The sequence below is a fragment of the Acipenser ruthenus genome, chromosome 2, assembly GCF_902713425.1.
Source record: "Acipenser ruthenus chromosome 2, fAciRut3.2 maternal haplotype, whole genome shotgun sequence".
NCBI lineage: Eukaryota > Metazoa > Chordata > Actinopteri > Acipenseriformes > Acipenseridae > Acipenser > Acipenser ruthenus.
The window spans coordinates 16,909,619-16,932,039 of record NC_081190.1 but is presented as its reverse complement, the minus strand read 5'-3'; the positions used below and the strand labels follow the sequence as shown (position 1 = coordinate 16,932,039).

General features: G+C 37.4%; 2 protein-coding genes across 3 annotated transcripts in view; one reads left to right on the top strand and one right to left on the bottom strand.

Annotated features, from left to right (window-relative positions):
- Positions 1 to 412: 412 nt before the first annotated feature.
- On the bottom strand, positions 413 to 17,834 carry LOC117963681 (DNA excision repair protein ERCC-8-like). Of its 2 annotated transcripts, none has more exons than XM_034904655.2 (12): positions 17,499 to 17,834; positions 15,050 to 15,145; positions 13,950 to 14,051; positions 13,195 to 13,318; positions 11,478 to 11,559; positions 10,517 to 10,585; positions 9,396 to 9,462; positions 8,360 to 8,463; positions 7,456 to 7,580; positions 6,627 to 6,824; positions 3,906 to 4,001; positions 413 to 1,332 (listed from the first exon to the last, which is right to left on the bottom strand). In XM_034904655.2, exons 1-12 carry the CDS (start codon positions 17,573 to 17,575, stop codon positions 1,264 to 1,266), a joined length of 1,209 nt encoding a protein of 402 aa, XP_034760546.1. In that variant the 5' UTR covers positions 17,576 to 17,834; the 3' UTR covers positions 413 to 1,263. The 2 variants fall into 2 exon arrangements, with proteins under 2 accessions (XP_034760546.1, XP_034760549.1); XM_034904658.2 differs by having other exon boundaries at positions 17,411 to 17,510.
- Positions 17,835 to 17,879: 45 nt separating this feature from the next.
- LOC117403688 (NADH dehydrogenase [ubiquinone] 1 alpha subcomplex assembly factor 2-like) overlaps positions 17,880 to 22,421 on the top strand; it is a 39,722-nt gene continuing 35,180 nt past the window's right edge. Inside the window, exon 1 of the mRNA XM_034005997.3 lies at positions 17,880 to 18,122. Coding sequence (XP_033861888.2) covers positions 18,008 to 18,122 — 115 coding nt within the window. The 5' untranslated portion in view covers positions 17,880 to 18,007. The remainder of the gene's footprint in view (positions 18,123 to 22,421) is intronic.

Sequence of the window (22,421 nt, the reverse complement as noted above, 5' to 3'; positions counted from 1 at the left end):
GTGTTGGTATCTACACCTTAACCTAGGATACATTTTTGTTGGTTTTGACTCTATAGGTGGAATGATGATGATGATGATGATAATGATGATGATGAATGTGTTTCTGGTTTCATTTTAATCAGTATTATACATAAATAGTACTGTTCGTAATAGTGTCATGATCTGCAATTAGCACACATGTATTCCAGTCTCCATTTAAAAAAAAAAAAAATGAAAATGCATCGATTTGGTAGCACAGTAAGCTTGAACTGTCTAATCAAATTCTGGTTTTCCCCACAATGGGCACATTAATAAACTCAAATATGTAAAATAGTTTAAAATGCATTATTCTCCTTGATAGATAGAACACATTAGGAGAAAAACATACGTAAACAGAATTAACAGCAACATGGCAGTTTTCTGAGGACCAGACTTTTATTTTTTTTATAAAGTAATTTTATTCAGAAATAATCCTAAATATGAATGAGAAAAAAAAGTTACAAATGGATACAGAAAACAAATCTGTCTCCTCTGTTTTCTATGGGGTTATTGAGCATGGTAAATCAATTAACAGTTTCAAGTTATAAAATGCCATGGTACAAAGTGGTATTATCAAGACAGGACATTGTCACTCCAAATCTTCATGAATGACATTACCATTTTGGATTTCTTGTATCTAAATCAAGGAACCGACACAAAATAGCCTTCAAAGTTACAGACCAGCTGTGTTGCACATTGCGACTAAAACTGGTTTTATTTAGTCCAGATACACATCGCAGATTCCATTTGCTTAAGAAATTAAACTGCCTCTCAGTCCATTTGCACAAACGTGTGTGTTACATATGGCACATGATTATCATTGTTTGTACATCCTCTGAATATTCTGTTGGAAAAGTCTTTAAAAAAAGGAGTTACCTATTTATTGTATCATTATAATGCTCAATACAGAGGTTCCTCTGGTGGCCCACAATGCATTTGTGTTTGGCCATTCATATACACCTTCCAACTATGTTCTAAAAAAATCAAATCAATTAAACCATCCAGGTCCCAAAGTAGTTATTTTATTATAGTTAATTAGCCCTGGAGTAGAATTACCATTCTCTGTATCCTGACCCTTGTTACTACAAGGTAACACATACCTAGGCATGATTTTTTTTGTTTGTTTTTTAAGATTAGATACAAATCTTTTCATATAGTGCATTATCTTTAGATATTGCAGTCTTGTCCTCCTTTTCATGAGTTTACAGTTCAATAAAAAGTCCATCATTCAGTGATAGCAGAGGTTCATCCCTCCTCATCACTGCTGCTCCAAGCATCTTGAAAAGCAGGATTGAAGCTTGACTGTCCTCCAGTCTGTGAACAAACAAAACAAGAGCAATCATTTATAGTAGGGTCATTCCACAGCATGGTATTCGAAAATGTCTGTCCTAAAATATATACTGCTGTACCCCTGGACATTAAAAGTGTATGGCACTAAAAGCCTCTTCTAGTTCACTTTTTATTCTATACTGTGCAGCACAAATACTGTAGAATTAATTTGTACAGACGTGCTCAAATTTGTTGGTACCCTTACAGCTCATTGAAATAATGCTTCATTCCTCCTGAAAAGTGATGAAATTAAAAGCTATTTTATCATGTATACTTGCATGCCTTTGGTATGTCATAGAATAAAGCAAAGAAGCTGTGAAAAGAGATGAATTATTGCTTATTCTACAAAGATATTCTAAAATGCCCTGGACACATTTGTTGGTACCCCTTAGAAAAGATAATAAATAATTGGATTATAGTGATATTTCAAACTAATTAGTTTCTTTAATTAGTATCACACATGTCTCCAATCTTGTAATCAGTCATTCAGCCTATTTAAATGGAGAAAAGTAGTCACTGTGCTGTTTGGTATCATTGTGTGCACCACACTGAACATGGACCAGAGAAAGCAATGGAGAGAGTTGTCTGAGGAGATCAGAAAGAAAATAATAGACAAGCATGGTAAAGGTAAAGGCTACAAGACCATCTCCAAGCAGCTTGATGATCCTGTGACAACAGTTGCAAATATTATTAAGAAGTTTAAGGTCCATGGAACTGTAGCCAACCTCCCTGGGCGCTGCCGCAAGAGGAAAATCGACCCCAGATTGAACAGAAGGATAGTGCGAATGGTAGAAAAAGAACCAAGGATAACTGCCAAAGAGATACAAGCTGAACTCCAAGATGAAGGTACGTCAGTTTCTGATCGCACCATCCGTCGCTTTTTGAGCGAAAGTGGGCTCCATGGAAGGAGACCCAGGAGGACTCCACTTTTGAAAGAAAAACATAAAAAAGCCAGACTGGAATTTGCTAAAATGCATATTGACAAGCCACAATCCTTCTGGGAGAATGTCCATTGGACAGATGAGTCAAAACTGGAGCTTTTTGGCAAGTCACATCAGCTCTATGTTCACAGACGAAAAAATGAAGCTTTCAAAGAAAAGAACACCATACCTACAGTGAAACATGGAGGAGGCTTGGTTATGTTTTGGGGCTGCTTTGCTGCGCCTGGCACAGGGTGCCTTGAATCTGTGCAGGGCACAATGAAATCTCAAGACTATCAAGGCATTCTGGAGCGAAACGTACTGCCCAGTGTCAGAAAGCTCTGTCTCGGTCGCAGGTCATGGGTCCTCCAACAGGATAATGACCCAAAACACACAGCTAAAAGCACCCAAGAATGGATAAGAACAAAACATTGGACTATTCTGAAGTGGCCTTTTATGAGTCCTGATCTGAATCCTATCGAACATCTATGGAAAGAGCTGAAACTTGCAGTCTGGAGAAGGCACCCATCAAACCTGAGACAGCTGGAGCAGTTTGCTCAGGAAGAGTGGGCCAAACTACCTGTTAACAGGTGCAGAAGTCTCATTGAGGGCTACAGAAAACGTTGGATTGCAGTGATTGCCTCTAAAGGTTGTGCAACAAAATATTAGGTTAGAGGTCCCATCATTTTTGTCCATGCCATTTTCATTTGTTTTATTATTTACAATATTATGTTGAATTAAAAATCAAAAGCAAAGTCTGATTTTTATTAAATATGGAATAAACAATGGTGGATGCCAATTACTTTTGTCAGTTTCAAGTTATTTCAGAGAAAATTGTGCATTCTTCATTTTTTGTGGAGGGGTACCAACAAATTTGAGCACGTCTGTATGTTGCCATATACATACATTTGCATTCATCTTGTCCTCATCAGCTAAAGCTTGTGCAATGCTAAATAGCTGTCAATCCCCTCCCTGGGTACCCTCAAGGCTTTTCTTGCTCCGAATTCTCGAATGCTGAATCTGAATTCCCGAACGGGCTGTCCTGCGCTTTTGTTATTTCCTTCTGCTGTTAATTGACCTTTTATATTGTTAATAATGTGTAAATAGTCAGGACTGTACCTTTACTTATCAGCCTTCTGAAAACAATGGTAGGTACTGGCGGCTGAGTCATCTAAGCTACCAGATAAGCAGGGTACCTATAGTGTTCTGCCACTTTATATCTCCAGTGTAGTTATTTTGTAGCTATGTGGCAAACCTAACCAAACCTAAGTAACACATTATAAATGCAATAGGTCCAGGTCATTTAAGCAGGAAATACTGGTATCATAAAATGGATTTAAGGTAGTTGACATTGTAATTTTTATATATATATATATATATATATATATATATATATATATATATATATAAATTACATATATATATATATATATATATATATATATATATATATATATATATATATACACACACACACACACACACACAATGAGTGTAAGAAAATGTTCATAGATATGTTATCTTCTGTGGTTAGAAAAAACATGTGTTATGAGTGGCATAGCAATGAATAACATCTGTTACATGTGCTGTATAAATAAAGCTTTTATATATATATATATATATAGGCTCATCACTTACTTTTTTGGACCCTTCATCCTCATTTTCTATAGCAGGATTGCGAGGGGTTGGAACCCAGGCAAGGATGTTGCAGTCCTTGCCCCCACTGTATAGATCCTAGTGTTAAAAAACAAGGCAATTCATAACAATAAACAAAGTGCAAAAACAAATATTGCTAAGTATTAAGCAAGTACCGGTAACCTGTTTAATGTCTACAAAAACACTAAAGCTGTGTGTAGTCCACTCAAACTTTTAAGCCATACAAACAAACTTAAAATGACCTCTAATCAAATGTACTAGTCTATTCCAAACTCCACAGAGGCATTATTAAATGAGACACACAAACACAAAATGATGGCTTTTACTGTGGACAGGACTTCTCCTGAGGACTACCACTGGAAAAACAAATAGTTGAAATTGTTCAGAGAAAAAACCCATACGTTTACATGACAAAGTGTTTTCCGAAAACTAATGTTTTCGGAAAACTGAATCAGAAAACTGATTTTCTTAAAACATCACTTTTCTGTGTTTACATGATTAACCAAAACTAAGTCTAATTAGAATTCAACTGTATACACGGATTGAAGTTTACGGAAAACGCAGGTTATTTTCGCATGCAAAGTATTGTACCCTGCGCTTTGAACAGACCGGACATTTTTTCTGCGATAGAACGGAGACCAATCCAATAACAAGTGCTTTATCGAAGTGTCAAGTCTTAAATTCAAAGATTACTACCTCTTTTCAGATTCGCCGCAATGTGCAGTCAGTCTTTCAAACACACAGTTACTCCTGTTCTATATTACCAGTTTCTATTGCAGAAATTATTTTAAATTATCACGTCATTTTAAAGCTGGAAAACATGTGTTGCTTCAGTATGGGCTATTAAAAAATACATACGGATAAATATTACTTGATCCCTAACTATTTATTTATTTATTTATTTATTTATTTATTTATTTATTTATTAATTATTATTATTATTATTATTATTATTATTATTATTATTATTATTATTATTATTATTATTATTATTATTATTATATTTATTTCTTAGCAGACGCCCTTATCCAGGGCGACTTACAGTCGTAAACAAAAATACATTTAAAGAATCACAGTACAAGTATTAATACAATTAAGAGCAATACAATGACTTCGGTTCTAACAAGTACAACAAGTAAATGCCAAAATACGATTCAATAATGCAGCAAATGGATCCGTGCAGATTGACTACACATTATTATTATTTTCTCTGTTTTTTAAAACCACGTGCAGGAATGAAGGTCAAAGTTTGCACAAGTGCAGTACGCTATCAGAATAAGTTTTCTGAAAAGTGCGTTTACATGATATACATTTGGTTCGTTTTCGGAATTGAATCGGAAATTTCTAAGTGCTGTTTTCCGAAAACTGACCTAAGGAATATTCCGATACATTTTCCAAAAACTGTGTTTACATGACTTTGATGTAAACTTTGACATGACTCGTAATTCTTATGCTCATGTAAACGCACTGTGATCTTCTACAGCACCTGCAGGGGAACGCTGATTTAAACTTTATTCAGTGGACCTTCACCTATCTGAACTGAGCTTCTGATTACAGACTGAGGCAAGCCCATGCGGGTCTCAACACGTCTGCAAACTAATGAATGTCTCTGAGCAGGAAATGTTACAGCAGCACCATGGTAATGCTGGCTGACATTTTTCCAATTGGGTAAAGTGTCACAAATGACACATTTAATGTTCCCCTTCTAAACACACCTGAACAGTTAACTTTAGCCTACTCATGATTAACACCTGCGCTCCAGATAAGGGTTTGGATCATTGAGTCATTTACTCTCCAATTTAAACACTCTGTACAGATAGTGGACAAAAAATGGAAACACCTGGGTAAATGAGGGACATCAAGTATATTGAAAGCAAGGGCTTCCACACAGGTGTCATCCCAGCATGCTTAGGGTCATGTATAAAAATGCTGGATAGGCCTGGTTGCCTATAATTATGGCTAGCATGGCTGCAAGAGGAGACCTCAGTGACTTTAAAAGAGGGATGATTTTTGGGGTGCGTTTGGCAGGAGCTTCAGTGACCAAGACAGCTCAACTTGCTGATGTTTCACGAGCAACGGTGTCTAAGGTGATGTCGTCATGAAACTCTGAGGGAAAGACATCATCAGCAAAGGCCAACAGTGGGCGGAAGCGCATACTCCAAGATTGTGATATCCATGCATTAATTCGAAGTGCAAGTCAAAACAGGCGAGCAACTGCAGATCAATTGACTGCAAATTTCAACCTGGGGCGCGAGCAGCTAGCTTCATCAAAATTGGTCCGCAGAGAACTCCACAGAGCGGGATACCATAGTGGCCCAACGCCCTATTAAGTGACTAAATTGGGGTTTCCATTTTTTTGTCCACTACCTGTAAGTAAACTATATTTTGGGTGAGTAAATTGAGAAGCCGGAAACCAACAAAGTACAAGAAGCTTGATAACATGCAAACTCAAGCAAGTAAGCAAAAAATTGCTATGCATATTCTTTACACGTGAAATTTAAACATCATGCATAATTCATATTTTTTCATTGCGTAAAACACTGAGTACGCAGCTTATCAGGAGCGCTGATTAACACTAAAGTTTGTTCTGTGACAATGATATATTTGTTACTTTTTAAATGTTAGTATGGTTTTGATGATTTAACAGCATCATTTATTTTTAAAAGCTGAATTTCTTTTTAGTTTGCATTAAAAGTGACTCACCTGGAAATCAGGATGGAATTCACAGCAGTCCACATTGTTATAGTGCCCCCTGAGCATGGTTATCAGTTCACCTGTATAAAGGGCATACATTGCAATAGTACCACCACAGGGTACAAATACAAACTCTGGACTGCAACCGCTGGAGACAGTAAACTTCAGGCCTTTACGGCTTTCATTGGAGACTTTGCCGTAGTTAACCTGCAATATTTAAAAAAAAAGTGGGTCACTCCATGCCAACTCAACCAGAGCCGTTGCCCGTCCGTCTCAGATATTCCGAGAAAAATTCACCTGGGGGTTTTCAGACACACCGAGTTCAGAAATGATAGCCATTTTTTTTTTTTTTTTAAATGCCCCCTTCGACCTGTAACCTTGCAAAGGTCAATCTAAAGTGAGAAAGGGACCTTGACCAGAAAAATCACCCTGGGTGCAATTTAGACTCTACCATGTGTAGCACCTCGTTCTACTCGTATTGAATAGGGCTTTTCAGAAAAAAATACTAGGAGCACCCTACTCACTTCTGGCAAATTGCCAGACGAGGGGTAACTGACTGAGTTTTATTCAAACTTCAGCCTAACCCTTTACCCTGTAGGGGATGTGGGTCCTAAAATGTAAGTATTGCTGTAAGAACCTTAGGGACCACTCTCCCAAATTCTGTGAAAAACTTTTGGTTACAAAGGACAGCTTATGCAAAATTGTAATATGTATAATTGAATAACAGATAACACTTTAAACATCAGTTATAAATACTGTGGAATTCTTTTTATTTTCATTAAGTACATTTAAATTGTACATGTCATATGGATATTAATTCTTAAATGTAATTCCATACCAGTGTGTTCTCCCCAGTAGAGCTGTTCCAGAGTCTCATGCGGTCGTCTGTGCCAGTGGTCAGGAGGTAGAGCCCATCACCGGTAAAGCACAGCCCATTGACACGACCGTTATGTGCCGTGTTAGCTGCCACAATACCAAAATACCAGGAAATCAAACAAACAGTCTTTGCAGTTTTTTAATTATGAAAAACCAAGTAATGAGTAAATGCAAGTTGATGAATCTCATATAGTTTCATTGGCAATCGGTGAAGTTTTTAACAGCTGTGGTTTTTGATCCGTCCCTGGGCTCTAACTTCCTGTCTCCTCATCATGAGGGGGCTGTGGCATGGGCAGCCAGGAAGTTAAAGTGGGAAGCAGTTTATAAATAACGCTGTACCAAAATAAGCTACTGCAAGCAACAAGGAAACAGAGCAATTCATTACAAACAAGAGACAAAAAACAAACACACACACAAACACACATGCACCACAATAATATTCCACACAGAAATAACATGAAAGCAGTCAAAATGTCTTGCAAAGCACAGACTCTTTGCAACAGTACTCTCAGCAACAGCACATTTTGTCTATGCCTCAATGCGTCTCGTAGCATTAATCTGTACAGCCTTGAAGAGTCTCTGGTTACTGCACACACAATGTATTTGCAAGATTAGTTCACATGTTTGGGAAAACAGCTACTTAATTCAGACTTCAGGCAACTTCATATACAGTATATCGGGCAGAAACACACCTCCAAACTCTGCTCTGTTCAACTTCTACAGTACATGTACCACTCTCTTCATTTATTATCAAGAGACACTGCAACCAATATGGTGTATATTGGAGAATGGGAAACAAACAAATAAACAAACTAAGCATTCGAGTGCTCTTGGAGAAAACTGTCCTTAACGTTTACTAAAATTACCTGCCTCTGAAGATGCTTTGGACTTCTCATCATTATGCTGGTCTAGCGTGAACAAACTTCCTGAAGCTTTCCTCACATCCCACAGTCGCACTCTGCTGTCAGTGCTAGAATCAATGGAGATCTACTTCAAATGACTTTTACTTGTTTTGCAACCCATTTTATTTTATTTATTTATTTATTTATTTCTTAGCTGACGCCCTTATCCAGGGCGACTTACAATGGTTACAAGATATCACATTATTTTTACATACAATTACCCATTAATACAGTTGGGTTTTTACTGGAGCAATCTAGGTAAAGTACCTTGCTCAAGGGTACAGCAGCAGTGTCCCCACCGGGGATTGAACCCACGACCCTCCGGTCAAGAGTCCAGAGCCCTAACCACTACTCCACACTGCTGCCCATGATATTAGATTTATAGTACTAGCTCAGTGTTCTCCCTCCACACCTTACCCTCCCTTCCACAGGATTTCCAATGGCTATTGACACTGCCAACGTAATGTACTATTTTAAAGGGTCAGCCGGTTGGAGGCAAAGTGGTGTTTTGCAGGTTTTGCATCAATGCCATTGACTCAAATATGAGGTAGCAAATGCATCCTGCCTGATTAAGTGTAGACCTCACTGAGATAAGCCAACCCTTGATTTTATTAAGAGTATTATACAACACTAGGAAATTCTCCTGGATTTTATCAACCATCTAAAGCAGAATCAGCCCTATAAAGACGTTGTTGACATTGAGAGGATTCACTGGTGCTATACAATGCTCTCTAATTCAGGCTCATTCTAGATGTGTAGAGGTAAAAAAAATGTAGTTTTATGTTTGCCTTATAATTTCATCAAAATTAGACAAGCATTTGCAAAGTTGCATCGAATTCCCAAGCTGCACAATAGATTAGAAATGGATCCCCCTGTAGTATTATACAGTTCAATGTCAGACCTGGTTCTGTGCCTTCATTCCTAAATCTAAATATTAAAAGAAGCAAGATCTTTAGAGAGAGCACTTGTGTTAACAGTTAAATCAATTGATATTTCTTACCTTGCTGTTGCCAGAATGTGTTCGTATCGAGGGGACCACTTCACCGACAGCACTTCGCCCCTGTGACCTAGAAAGAAATACTCTGATTATGAACTTCACTCTACAGTGAAAAGAAAGCAAACTGCGGGCATTCTCTTGGAAACAGCTCAATAGTATCAATATAATAACAAGCTGCCTGGTTCCATGATTTCCAAAATTAATTATGCTATAAAAATAAATAAATAAATAAATAAATAAAATGGAAAGACTGCTTGTATAATCATGAGCATTCTAAATCGACCCATTACTTAAACATCTAAAGCTACTCATCTTATGGTTTGGACAGCACTAAATTATTACATAAACATACAGAACATTACAAATGACAACGCTAACGCAAAACATGATTAATTAGGGTCCAGAGATGTATGGGCAGCACAGTTTAAAGCAAACAAGCAAATTAATATCTGGTGAATAATTCTATATAGTTGTTCTGCAGCAATAATAAAATGTAGATTTACTGAGATTTCCTGGGGCTGCTCAGAGATTTGTCTCGATAATAGCATGTTCCATTATCTACTGTACAGCCTGTCAGTAAATAGGGAAAACATTTATTAAATGTGTTGATGGCCTAGCCAACACTTCATATCACTAAGATTACTTAAGAAGATTAGCATGTTAACAAAAACAGAAAACTACTTAACACAGTTTTATACGTCATTGCATACAGCAACACATTTCAAAAACGGGACTATAACTGTCATCATACTATGAATTTGCATTTTATGGACCAAGCGAGAACACCAAACTCACTTATGAGCCAAGCCTCCAGAGGTGGAAGTTAAGAGAGGCTAGCGTCTTTGAACATTGTATCACCGAGCCCCCATCGTACAGTATTTTTTTGAACGATTTGATGATTTTTATGGAATATTACATGCTTTGGTCAAGGAAGGGAAGTTCATTACTCTTTTTTTAAATGTAATACTTCTACAATACACGTGATGCCAGTCAAGCACTGAATCTGAAGGAAACCAATTAGTCACACCAATGAGAAAACGCCATTGACAGTATTTGTGTCCAGGCTACAGTGTATTCAAATAGTCTTTGTATTTCAGTGTTCATGCTACCGTCTTAATACTCACCCTGTAGAATATGTATACGGGAACCAGACTTTAAGTCACAGAGCTGTACTTTGGGGTCTTTGGTACCAACTGAAGAATCAAATACAATAGAGTTAATTCAGTGAGTTAGAAGCATACAGATGCCTTACAAAGAGACAACAAAGCAACCACTGTGCACACATTCACACAAAATATTCACAGATATCATTTACAGTTTACAACAAGCAATCTAAAATGATCAGTTGCATTTTACTGGATAAGGACTGATCATTTATCAATGAGGTTTTTCCTGGTAGAACTATCATTTAAAATTAATAAAAAGTATACTTAAGCGATAACTACATGGTGCATTAAGTCTACGAGAAGATAAGTGTCTGAGTGAAGAAAATGTAAGTCTAAGCAGAAAAACACATTAACTTACAAACTTTCTTACACGTTTCTTCAAATTGTTTTTTTTTCCAGATTTTATCTTAAGAGAAAACATTTTACACTGCCTCCACACTACAGACTCCCACCATGCAACAGTTTACTCATTAACAGGCCTCTTGAATACATGCAAGTCCTTCAGTTATTAAGCAACATTCTAAACATGATTGCTGGTGCAGCTGGTCATTCCTGAATGCATAATAGAAATTGTTAATTGTTAGCTACTGACCACCAGTCGCCCCCCCCCCCCCCCCCCCCCCCTTAGAGGTACTGAAAGAGGCTGATACAGGGTCTAAAAGACAGTTCACTGAGCTTTCTCCAGCAAAATAAAAAGCTATACAGATTAAATTGCACACTTCAATAAACAAAAGTATTGGTGTCATTTGTTAGAATATTTTTTTACTTCAGGTTACGAACATAAGATTAATTATGCCACTAGAAATATGGCCTAGAGATTCATAACTAAACAGAAAACTCCAGAAAATGATAAACGTTTTTGCTGCTTTAAATATTAAAAATATAAATATAAAAAAAATGTTTTCTTAACAATACAAACCTGCTATCAAACTATGTTTCCTTGCAATGGGAGACATGTGATGACAATATACATTCCCTTCAAAATGGAAAACCTCAGCCGGCTGTGAAAAAAGAAAATATAATATTTAGGACGCACCTTTCTCTACAACCTTGGCAGCTAGAGTAGAATACGTAGAATAAGTGAGCATACTAACCATATTGCACGAATAGGTACAAGCAGCGCTCCAGATAAGGTTTTGGCTCATGGAGTAATTTACTGTCCAATTTAAACCCTATGTGCATAAACTGTATTTTTGGGGAGTAAAATGCAACATTACCTTGAAGTAAATACAGTACATACTTTAATGCCAACTTGTGGGGTATGCATTAACTACAGTCTTACATTGCGCCTCTTGGTGTAGTTAGCTACTGCGTCCACCGAGTCTCCTCCCACTAGTACTAAGCGGTTACAGTTTTTTTGTTTTCTGTAAATCTTCCTTTTTCTGTCTCTTGTGCTCTCCCTTTCCAAACAAAGCCGAGAAATCCTTAAGATCTAGAATCCAGTCGCTTATTCACCAGTTACAAACACACATTGTTAGTGGATTCAACTGTATAACTTTGTTATTATTATTGAAAACCTGGACTTAATGATTTCAGGTTTCTAACAATTCCCAGAGGCTACAATTAGATGTCCCGGTATTTGTATGACCCAATCTATAGCTACCGTTTGCAGTATATTAACAATTGACCATTAAGACGCCAAGAACCAACAGTACAAGAAGCTTGATAACATGCAAACTCAAGCTTTGTAGCAAAATCGCTCTACCTATTCATATTTTTTCCAATGTGTAAAAAACACCCAGTCTGCAGATTATCTGGAGTGCTGGATGCACAGGCTTATACTTGGGTATACACTGTTTTCTGTGAAAATGCATTTACACCCTTGGTTTCACCTGTCCAATTAACAGAAACAGAAACAAACAACGGTCTTTGTATACCACTGCGAGGTCTATTCAATCCATCTAAACATCACTGGATCAAAATACCACCACTGAAATCATATCAATTTGTGAAGGTTATGAATATGAATCGTCTAGCAGTACATGTACTTTTCTTTAGTACATTTCTGTTTGTGTTAGTGTTGGATTTGATGCTGGTGAGAGGTGAAGGTTTTCGTGTTGCGTCCCGTCTCTTGTATTTACGTCTCTGCGAGTGTTTTTGTAGACCTTTTGTTTTATTTTGTTAATGTGTTTTGTTCTGTGTTCTGTCCAGTGTTTTGTTTATGATTTATTATTATTAAACGTGCGCCTGTGCGCTTAACCTGCAACTTGTGCTTCTAAGTCTCCTTTCCTGGTCTAAACACCTCTGCCAGTGACGCTGCCACAGGTACCAACAGCACAGTAAACATGTGTGAGGTATTTGTTTTCTAAATTAAACTAAAAGTGATTGTTTTTTGGGGTAATAGAATAAATGATATAAAACCAAGTCAGCATTACATAGACATTATCTCCAATTTCATAGCTAGTGGCATGCTGCGTTTGTGGGCTGACTGAAAACAAGACTCTCTTGATAAAAAAAGGGATGTAGACTGCTGTAATTCACAATATAGCACTGATATTTAATATAAGGTCCCGCTGCTGCCTGTTTCAAATTCTTTCACACAGAAAAGATCAGTTGACAGTATGAACTTATCAGTTGACTGAAAGAAGGAAATATTATTCAAAAATATAATAAATCAAGTTAATAGCACTACTTACAAGTAAAGTCTCTGTGTCCCATACTTTCAGAGTCTTATCAAAGGAGCTTGAGGTGAACATGCCAGTGTCATGTGGATACCACTGCACTGTCTCCACACTGAACTGGTGTACATGGCGATTGGATCTAAAACATGGAGATAACATTGTAAAGATGAACCCTTACTAAACTCACACCACTAGAACAACACATTCCTGAATTTGTGAAGCTACTTTCATTCTGAGGTGAGAAATTATCAATCATTTACAGTATACAAAGATACAAAGATACTGTGTATATATATATATATATATATATATATATATATATATATATATATACATACATACATACACATACATACATACACACATACATACATACAGTATACTGAGAGAATGTTCATCCAAAATCAAAGGCAAAGGCTTATTTTCTATTGCAGGCTGGTCGTGGTTTATTTGAATGATCTAAACAGAGATAGCCCATAATTACAACTGCTCTACAACCCTAAAGCTGCTCTATTACAGACCTCTTTCCAACATGGATAGTTATGCCAAGCAATGACCTCACACTTTATGACTGGCTGTGGGCTATGGGCTACTGACGCCTGCAGTTTATTGTTTATATTCTTGGTTCATCCCCAATACATGTGTTACTAACACCCTAAACAATAACATTATCAGAGCAGACTTTTGATTTTCTATAATGTACATCAAGCATGACATGTTATCCTAAAGGAGCTTGGCCTTGACTTGGAAAGCATTTCCTATACACCTACCTGCCCACTGTACATACTGATTTGCATGTATACTGCGGCTTCCTGCTGCAATTCTCAAGGTCATAAATGACAATGACTCCATCTGCCCCACCTGATAACATGCTGAAAGATTAAGAAAAGGCGACTTTACAGAACACCCTCTAATTATATTAATCATTACTGACATCCCCTTATTAAAGTTCTTTTTTAAATTTATTTATAATGTGTCCAATTATTTTACCCCCCGATTTTCTCCCCAATTTGGAATGTCCAATCATTTTTTCCCCTCACTGCAGCAATTCCCCACACAGCTCAGGAGAACTGAAGGTTCAGTGGGCGTCCTCCGATCCCACGACCGAGCTAGCTTCCTCTTTTACATCCAGGAACTCGAGAGTAGATGTCATCGAGCTACTGACCTCTGGAGAACAAAGACCAGCCATGCAGGTGTCTGCTTTTGAGCTCAAAGGGCATCTGACCAGCGGGGTTCGCTGTGGCACGATGAGGAGAAGCAGTCCCTGCCAGTTTTGCCTCCTTAACCCACGGGAGCGCCAGAGACAATGCGACGCTCCTTTTGGAATCTCCAGCGACTTTGCAGAGCCAGGATGCGAACCTGCACTGTATGACTGACCCTGCACATCACACGACTTCTACCACATGATCCACTCAGGGACCCCAATTATTAAAATAATTTCATCGTGATAAAGCAGAACCTCTCCTGTAGCTAGTTTTTCTATTAGATGCCTCTAAAACAGCCAGCAAAACAGTACTGAATTCCCAATATTAACATGACACCAGTTAATCATTTAAGCACTAACACTATTTACTTATATTGACCTTTTACCATTTATTGAATATTTCTAATTTCCACAGACACATATGGGGTGCTCAAAATGGAGCATTATTTGCATTATGATTACAACCCTATTGGTTTGCTATCCTGCTAATGCTTTATGAATAATATAATATATCAAAAATAAATACAAGAAACTTGGAAAGCTAAAATCTTTACATTCTTACTTACATTTTTAAGGTAAAAATATAAGAAAGTTGATAAGTGACTCAACAAAATCTTACTTTTCAACTTTCATTTCTCGTTCTATCAGAGTGTTTTAAATACTTACTATCTTCCTTCAATAGCTTCGATATCAAGAGTGTTCACACCATTCCCATGAATCTGTTCCACATCCCGGTCTTTGTTTAACTCCAAGCTGAGCACCCTACACAGAAAACAGCAGCCATAACTTTGAAAGACAAGTTCAGATTCTATTCAATTGATCTAAGAACCGGCAGATATAAACACTGCCGCCAAGTAAATTATTAAAATATGACGCTGCATTTATACAGACAGAAATACAGAAAACTAAAGAAATTGAACTTATAAACTAAATGACATTTCAATCTTAAAGAATAAAACAAAAAGCACTTTTCTAAATGTATGTCAGAGTGATTTCTTAAAGTGGCCTATGCAGGGATGGAAATAGGACTCCTATTGCATAGCAATTTCACCCATTCCAGGTTTTAATTTGTACTTGATTAGCCCCAGTGTACTGGTAACAAGCTCGGGTGTATCTTATTAAATTCATAGTTAAATCAGGAATGGATCGAACTCCTGTGCAATGGGAGTCTTATTTCCATACCTGCTATGTTACATAATACTTTATGTTGCCTGGGTAAACCAAAATTCTCAACAGCACCACCAACACAGTATAGAAAACGATAATATTTTCATTAAAGCAGTTGAAAAAATAAAAGGATAAAGTTGGTTACAGTGCAGTTTATCCCCCTCCATTAGTAAATGTATTTAAGGCTCTAAAATAGATTAAACATTTAAACCATCTATGTGTAAACAGCCATTTATACAGTTTAAACTATCATACACATTGTTTTAATGACAAAGTAGACTTGATTTAGCATTTGTAGTCATCTTTATATTTATTAATTTATCATTGGAAAAATGTTTTTGTCAAGTTAATTTGTTTTTACATTTAAAAAGTCCCCCTCTCTCTCTCTTGGTTTGTTCCATGACTGCATTGACATCAGCCAGACTAATCAAATTCAATCATGGTTACATTTATGGCTGGGATAGACTGAATGGTACAGCCAGAATATAAATTGGGTTTAATGGAACAGTAATTCAATTACATCTACAGGAATCAAAATACAGCCAAAATAAAGTTAAATGGAAAATACATGCTGTATTTCCATCCATGGTGTGCATTCTGGGATCAAAGGAAGCATTTCAAATGGAGTCGGATTAATAATGGAATTAGCTTAAGAAAGAATAGATAAAAATGTAAGCCCCTAGTTTAATGTAATGCTGTGCTATGCAGGATGCAGGATACAATGCACTCAGTGAGATATCTCCATGTCCATTACCCAGTGAAGGATTCAAATTTATCAGACAAATGATGGGAATGTTCTAGTCAAGCCTTTTGAAAAACAAAATGAGAGTGGAAGGATCGGAGTCACAGGGTCAGTGGTTCTCTGTCACCCTACATGCAAGACTGCCTGCCTATCATGCCTGGACACACAGACCTTAATTGATTGACCGTAATCCCTACTATCCTGCCCTATTTATTTTTTATATACAGTACCTCTTCTTTTCATCTTTTTAGTTCGGTACAATTCAAACCCAGAAAGCACAAAACATTATCTTCACATCCGCACACTTTAACTTTGTTAAGCCGAGAGGATTTTTTTCTCTCGCCGGTTTTAGAAACCTGACACTTTAAAGCTAACCAACAAGCATGTTTTTGTTTTTGAATGGCTGTTCAACAGCATGGCTTAAATTCCCCATATGGTCTTCAAAATGGAAAATGTTACTTGAGAACAAAGACACCAGATACAATGTAAAGCTGCAGGTTTGGACACTTGCCCCAAGGAAACTGGTTTAACTAGCATTGTATTATTCCTAGAATAGCTTCCTCTTAGACTTAACTTGCTGAATATTGTATGCATGCTGTTGCCTACATTTGGCCCCTTTATTTTAGTACAATTACACCAAGATAGACAGTCACTTTCAATGGTGAAAACTTTTAAGAAAGTCAAGCAAAGAGTTTGGTCAGTGTTTTCTTCAAAGTACTGAAGTACATACTGATCTTAGATTTAGCCAATATAAATAATGTTTTTACCCTTCGACAGACAAACAGCGACACCTAGTCGGGGGCTGTGCACGTCAAGCAGGGCTCTAGCACTACAAAGACCTGACAGTGTGTTCCAACATACAAAACGTCATCGCTGAACTTATGTTTTGCCCATGATCGGATATTGGTACTTTTATAGATGTTGATGCAAAAGTAAGAAATGTGTTGTAGTGTACAGTGTATACCGTTGATTTTTTTGTTTTAAATCGATGTTCCGCTACAGAAACAGACAGGAAAAAAAACAACAACAAAAAAAAAAAACACATTTGCGTCGTTGTTAAGGCGCTAGCGTAATGCATCTGTAAAAATATATATATTTTTAAATCACAGTACACTTACAGTCCAGACAGGTTATGTTATCAGCTGATGGTGGATGGCTTATATAGATAATATAATAGAAAAATAGAATGCAGAAATTAAGTCGTACCTTCTCGTAATTTCAACTCGTTTGAGACGAAGAGGGTCATCTAATCCAATATGTCTAGCTGACAGAAACCCCAACATATTTTGTCATCAGCGAGACTGTAAATCCTATTTTTTATACTATTATTAAGTAATGATTAAGTATTAAGTAAAAACATAACGAGTTAATATTTGATTATAAGCTTTAAACGAGTATATCAAACATGTTCATAATCAAAATATCCGCCGTTGAATTAGAAATCGAAAAATAAATGTCTAATCAAAATAACTAAATAACAACAAAAAAACAAGAACGATGCTTCATAACAAACTGTTTAACAGGGCGCAGCCATATTGGAGTGTGAAAGGTCATCCAAACAACACAGCTTTTGATTGGCTGTAAAGAGTGACAAGGCAGTAATACAGCCAATAGTAAACAACGGTATTTCCCAGGACGAGTGTTACATGGAAATAAACTGGAGGTTAATGCGATTGTTTAAAACACTTCGCTTCTTTTTTTGTTAATATTTAAACATGAGCAAAATCGGAGCTTTATTACGGAGAACGTTTGGGATAGTAAAACAGCACATGGGGACCGATACTTTTGGAAACAAATATTATTATATCCCTGAGCAGAAAACTTGGACAGGTGAGTTGAGGGGCTTTTGGTTTTACAAAAATTTATCAGCAGACTGTGAATTTTATTGTATCACCCTAAAATACGCCGCCGGGATAAGATACAACTCTTTTTAATCATGTATTTCAGTACTGGGGAATCACCTTGTATTGTGTCAACCACCTGTCTGTCGTTATCTCATACGATTACCCCTGATAAGTGTTGATGATTTCCTGATACAGTAAAATGCGCTAAAAAGCCATCGGCGTTTACACTGGGTGATTAAATCATCATCAGCCCTGTGTTGCACACGTGAGATCAGCTGTCAGATTTAAACCCAGCCCCCAAAACAAATGCATTACCCACGAATTTACCACCTTCCAATAGAGCAGAAGTGAACTAGAATTCCGTTTTTATTTGCCTAGAATTGTTAAACTGAAACCATTAAAATAAACAATCAAATAAATAAATACACTTCCAAAAGAAAACGAATTACCTTTATGCTGCACTATATTGACCTTCGAGTGACCCCTAGTGGAAAAGGAAAGGGTGACTAGTGAAGACCGCGTTTTTGTGTGACTGAGAAAATATATCTTGGGCTTTTCAATGGCCCCTATCTCAACGTAGTTACGCACAGCAGATGTTGTTTTCTTTGCTGCCATTTGGGTCCAGTTTTTTTTTTTTTTTTTAATCCTTTTCCAGGTAGTTGTGTGGTACCTTTAGACTCTCATGATTGCAATGCAGTATATTTTTGATGTCCATGACAAAAGAATGCACTATTTGCCCTTGGGTCTCTCTCTCAACTGTGACATGACTTTCATTAAAACTGATACTTCACCATGAGATTTATGTCACTAGGCTGTGTGTAGAAAAACATTTTGAAGAATCAGTTTTGTGGGTCACTGTCACACTGTATAAATAGATTCTACAGTGTCATTGACCTTCGGGGTGAGTGTTTTTAAGACAATACTGTAGCCTGCTGGTTCAAAGAAGTGGAAAAGCAAGTGTAGCCACCAGCATACAGGAAAGGGTTTTCAGTGATGGGCTAGGGATCTGTTTGACTCACTGAATAACCGAAGCTTGGGTTACTGTACAATCCATCGCAGCATTCTGACACACTGCAGCTTGAAAAGAGAAGTCATCTCCTCAAACCCAAGGAACAGAAAAGCATCTTTTTTTCCATGAGCACGGACTGACTGCCAGTGAGAGCTGATTTGGATTCTCCCGCATTCCTCATGAACCCCCCTTGATATTATTATTAGTTTATTTAGCAGTCGCCTTTATCCAAGGCGACTTACAGAGACTAGGGTGTGTGAACTATGCATCAGCTGCAGAGTCACTTACAATTACGTCTCACCCGAAAGACAGAGCACAAGGAGGTTAAGTGACTTGCTCAGGGTCACACAATGAGTCAGTGGCTGAGGTGGGATTTGAACCGGGGACCTCCTGGTTACAAGCCCTTTTCTTTAACCATTGGACCACACAGCCTCACATAGTCACCTGCGTTGAGTGTTTCCATGCAGTTTCCATGCAGTGCAAGTTTGATGTTGGTGATTCTTTCCCAGCAAGCTTTGCGGCTAAGGTCACATTCATTTGTTTACAAAACCGAAAGGCTGGACGCTATTGCTTTGATTCCGATAATCCTAACAATACTTTGGAACTTTATGTTACTAAAAAAAAGCAAGATGCGAGAATATTAAAGGCTGGAGAGCCTGCTTACCCCGGATGTGGATTCAGTGTTCACGTCCATTCATCACTTGATCGGTCAGTGTTGTGACATACTTCTACACATCCCGCTTTGGGAAAGGGTCAGAAACAAAACAGGGCAAGCTCGGCTTGACAACCAATGCAGGTTGGTAAATGAACATCGAAACGCAGTAGCAGAGGCAGCAGGGTTTTCATTCCGGGTCTCAGTGGGGCATGGGAAGGAGGTATTACAGTGCTGCGGTGTTTCCTGACCTCGGTTCAATAAAACATCAATGGACACGAGCCTCAGAAACTGATCTTCAGATTAGATTTTCTAGCCTCCATGACATGTTCTTATGTTCTAAATGAATGGTAAGAATAATGTACTGTAAATTGGCAATGTTTAGGCTACCTTTTCACTGTTCAGCCAATGGAAGCCTGCTCTGCCATTCAGCCAATCGTTATCTGTCAGGATTGTGCTTCACAGACTAGGAGGGTGTTCATTGAAACAAGTCTGCTACTATACGAAAGTGTGGGAGGTGCATCAAAAAACCAATCCGTGCTGGTATTAGTCAGACTATTGACCAAGAGAAAATGCATGTAATTTGATGCAGTGCTCTCCATGACAAACTAAAGGCAGCTAAAGCTACAATATACAGTAGGACAGTGTATGCCTCAATGGAGTTTTGCCATCTTATGCTGCTCTTGTATTAGCTCTGCTACCTTTCTTTGTTCCTGTATGTTGTATTAAGTTACTGTATGTAATAATTCATCCAGAATAAGGAACATTTCACAGGGCTATTGAGCTATTCTCTATGTTCTACTCAAATACCAGAACTGGCTTGTGTACACTCACCAGCCAAAGTTCTTGTACTGTGCATATGGAGAACCCTTGCCAGAAAAGATGTGTAGAATCATAAATGTTTTTTTTTTAACCCAGTGAATTCAGCCTCTGTTTTATTTCTTCTCTATTGACAGTAACAGTTATTTAACCCTAGCTTGGTATGCAACTCCACCTGTTTACTTAATGTTCGTAATCTGTAAACTTGGCTTTGTTTATTAACAAGAATCTGTATTTTAATTTGTTTTTTGATTGTACCATAAGCTTTGTTTTATTTCTTCTAGTTTAATTTACTTAAAATTGAAATAACATAATCCAGAGGGCTCATATTGCTGATATTGTGAAGGTATAATATGACTGGTATTGTAAATGTGCTGTGATGACCAAATCAATCTTCTTGTTGCAAACTGTCACACATACTTACATCAGTACACAGAACGTGCCTCTAGGGGGCCCTGTTGCTAAACCCACCAATTTAACAGCACTGCAATTGTTTTTTTATTCAGCAGCAAGACATGTCTGCAGACATCTCTCTCCATGCTTCTGCACACAGAGTTTGAAACCTGACTGCATGTCTGCTTGCCTTAGACAAAAGGGGCCCAGGGCAGGCAACATTTTGCAGTCATGTGTCCCTTGGACAAATGCAGCCACAGAACACCTAATATCCTGTGACAGTGTTCAATGTAACTTAAAGTGAAGCAGGTTCGGGTGACTTAAATGTGATTCCAGTAGTACGTGAAAAAAGTGTTTATGCTTAACTTTATCGGAGTAACATTTTTAGGACAGTGGGGCTCATACCGTACTTTACAGCAAGTGCTGCTTCAGCTTTGGTTAGCCTTTTGTTTTTAGGAGGTTGTGTTAAAAACATGCATATGTTTTCTTCTAATCTTCACCCTTTGTAATGATTGATATGAATACTACCTAGTGTTCAAATCCACTGAAACAATTGTGATTGTGGGAGGGTTCATGCTACAGTAGAACAGAGTCACAACATTCAAGTTTTTAACCTTTTCATCTCAAGCACCAGTGTTTCCAGCAGGGACCACCGGGTGTGCCAGTAAATATGTGAAATCTTAAATGGCTGTTCTAAAACTGAGACCCACCCCATTACAACTGGTTTTCTCACTGAAAATGTGACTGCATAATCTATTTGACAAGAGTTCACCACAATTGTGATTCTCTGTTATTTTAGTGGTACAAACTGATTGATACATTACGATGGTGCGATTAAGGGAGTATTGTGGTCGAGGAATCGCGCTGTCATAAAGAACAACTGAAGTACCACAGGTTGAAAACCACTGGGCTAGACTATATTCACAAAACATTTATCACCAGTTAACATTTAAAAAGAAAACAAAACATCTATGTTAAGATGTTTCAATTAAATAACTCTGGGGGTCAATTGCTGTGTTGCACTTAAACTGGTTTAACTAAAGTTTAAATCTAAAGATGAGTCTTAAGAAAGATTTCTAATGGGGCTTAATTTCAACGTGTCAAAAACCCATTTCAATTTCACAGAGGCCTACGAGCAGAGGGTTAATTTAGCCCTGTTTACAGGTCTGCAGTAACTTAGACCGCCTTGTGAGATTTTACACTGTTTTTGCTTGCCTCTTTGGGTCTGCTTTGTATTTCCAAACACTAATTTTTTGTAATTTTAGAGTTACAGAATATTGAGATTTTAAGTTTTTTGTTTTCTTTTGTTTTGTTTTTATTGAGGAGAAATATACATTTTTTGTATTGCAAAGCTTTCAATAAATTAACGTTTTATACTTTTGGAGAGTCACAAAGTCATGATTTAAATACTG